This window comes from Macrosteles quadrilineatus, unplaced genomic scaffold (assembly GCF_028750875.1).
Source record: "Macrosteles quadrilineatus isolate MER2022 unplaced genomic scaffold, UCM_ALF_1.0 Scaffold_3__2_contigs__length_128488019, whole genome shotgun sequence".
Lineage (NCBI taxonomy): Eukaryota > Metazoa > Arthropoda > Insecta > Hemiptera > Cicadellidae > Macrosteles > Macrosteles quadrilineatus.
Window position 1 is genome coordinate 90304909 of NW_026542596.1, and position 2858 is coordinate 90307766.

The following is a 2858-nucleotide window of genomic DNA, read 5'->3' on the forward strand; positions in this document are numbered from 1 at the left end:
CTTTGGCTAGGAAAGCTAACAATGAATATAACAATAATATAACAATGAAGTCGAAATAGAATATGAAAAAGCAATAACAATAGTAAATATTTGATCCAACAAAACAGTATTAAACAAACGATAACATAACTCTAACATGAATAAATTTACAGAAAACGAAAAAGATAGCAAAAGACGAATAACAACGGGAGACACTAAGTTTCATTGGCAGGAGACCAGGATGCGGCCGCAGAACGTGGTGGTGGTTGATCTTGTCAAATGCCTTGCTGAAGTCAATGTAAATTGCATCCACTTGAGACCGGTGGTTGAAGGCACACATTACTTGACTCTGGAAGGAAAGAAGGTTGGTGACGGTCGATTTACCTGGGGAGAAGCCATGTTGTTCTTCTATTAAGACATTGGTCGGTAGTTCGTGACCATTTGCCTATCACCACTCTTAAATATGGGTATAACATATCCCCATTTCAATACTGCTGGAAAGATACCATGTTCCAGACTGAGATTGAAGAGAAAGTGCAAGTAGGAAACTAGCTCTGAGTGGTATTTTAGAACTCCCGGAGTCACCTCATCAGGACCACAGGATTTTGAGGAGTCAAGCCTCATGAGCTTGTTGTCTATTTCTATAGCTGACACTGAACAACTAGCCAGAACGAAGGACGTTTTGTCTGCTAGCGGTGTGTAGGCGATGTGAGTTGAAGGAGAGTAGACAGAGGAAAAGTAACTTGCAAAAAGCTCACACATCTCATCGGGACGGGACGTAGTTGTAGTACCATCTCCCATCACAGAGGGATCCACCGATGTTCTATCAAGTTGCTTCAAGAAACTCCAAAACACTTTAACATTAGAGCTGATGGTAGAGTTAACATGACCGATGTATCTGGAACGACAATCCCTGGCCATCACTTTACAGTGGGCCCGTACTCTGCAGAAACGTTCATACGCAATATGGTCATGTGATTCCTTGTATTGCCTATGTAGCGACTTTTTAAGTACAACTAAATCCTTTAGCTCTTTGGAGAACCAGCGAGGGAAAGCAGAAAGTCCTATTCTTTTCCAAGGAGTGTGGAATCTGATACAATCGCTAAGTTGGGTGCAGAAGCTGGAGAAAGCAGAATCAACGTCAGTGCAGTCGCGGTCCAAGTTTATAACACCATTCTTCAGGTCGTTTTTCACTGCTTCGAGGTTGGGCCTCTTGGTGTTCCGGATGTAGGAAGGGGTCTTAGTTGGCGCTCTGCTGTAGCCGGTCAAGGAAGCGGTGATAGCCAAGCCTGGATGGTATTCTTCGTTTGCAATGAGGGTATCATCAGCCAGAGACACAGAAAATACACCTGGGCAGCCAAAAACAAGGTCCAACTGAACACCACGGCTGTTGAGCACACCACTGATCTGTGTCAGGTCCAGGTGTGATGCCAGATCGAGCACAGCCTTTACCGAGGGGGAAGCATCAGCAGCAACAGGATTACACCAATCGAATCTCGGAAGATTGAAGTCTCCGGTAATCAGAATGGCGTTAACATTATTGCAGGTGGAAGTGGCATATATCACTGAATCGCCAAAGAAATCATAAGCTGTGGGGCTGGAGTTAGGCGGCATGTACACAGCGCAGATCAGGAATTTCACAAAGGAATTAATTTTGACCGTCACGAATAATGCTTCTATAGGGGAGTCGGGCTGAGTCACCTCCGCAGAAAGGAACTTCCTGTGAACGGCTATAAGAACTCCACCTCCATCTACTTTGTAGCTAGTTAGGGGAGAGCGGTCTTTCCGATAGACGATGTATGAATCAAATCCAAGTTCAGAGCTAGAAACGGAGCTATTCAAATTAGTCTCAGTGTATGATGTGGTTATACTGGTGGAAACTAATCTTTCAGAAGATATAAGCAGTATGGAATTGGGTTTCATCAATTATAGGGTATACAGGTGTGATAGATCCATCACATCGAGCCAGAAAACCTGTGGTGGTGGGGTTATCGTGGCGATCCGTGACAAGTTTGATTCTTGGGAACTCTTCCCTTCTTCTCTTAACATTGAATGTGTCTTTGCGGCCTTGAAGCTCAAGAACTCTTTATTTATCCTGGCTGGTGTCTATCTGCCTCCTAATCAAAATTCTACTCAGTATATTGAATTTGCATCTATTCTGGAGGAACTGTCAGTTACAGTGCAAGACATAAATTCGTTTCTGATTATTGGGGATTTCAACTTACCGAATGTAGACTGGTCCAGTCCTTCCAGCCACCTCAATACATCAGCCCAATGTATTTGTGATATTATGAATTTTCTCAATCTAAAGCAGTACAACAATGTCTACAATGATCGTGGAGTTCTTCTTGATCTGGTCTTCTCTTCTATACATTTGAATGTCCACAACGCCATAGACCCTCTTCTTCATGCTGAAAGTCACCATCCTGCTTTGGAGATGGACCTGGATATCAATCCTACAGAAGACCTCAACTATAGTGTCTTTGCCCCTTATTTAAGGAAGTGTGATCTCGCCCATGTATTCGAATGGGTTCAACGCCTTAACTACCCTGTTTTGGATAATATTGCTCCCGTTGAAGACTTGTTCTCTGACTTTTGTTTCCAACTTACTCATACTATAAGGAGTGCATGTCCATCTAAATACATTGGTAAACGATCATTTCCTATTTGGTTCTCCCCTGAGCTCAAATCTATGATTATCAAGAAAAAGCACCTACATAAGCGCTACAAGCAAAATCTTGATGACCGTCTATATCATCAATTCTGTGGAATTCGAGCGGCATGCAACAGACTTACGAGGAAATGTTACTCAGCTTACATTCAATCTATTGACTCATCTCTGAATAGTAACATTCGTGTCTTCTGGAGTTATATCAAGT

The 2858-nt window shown here is 42.8% G+C and overlaps 1 protein-coding gene across 1 annotated transcript; it reads right to left on the minus strand.

Annotated features, from left to right (window-relative positions):
* Nucleotides 1–390: 390 nt before the first annotated feature.
* Nucleotides 391–1593, minus strand: LOC128989358 (uncharacterized). Its single transcript, XM_054411246.1, has one exon. The coding sequence runs from the start codon at nucleotides 1591–1593 to the stop codon at nucleotides 391–393; it is 1203 nt and encodes a 400-aa protein (XP_054267221.1).
* Between the last annotated feature and the right edge of the window lie 1265 nt (nucleotides 1594–2858).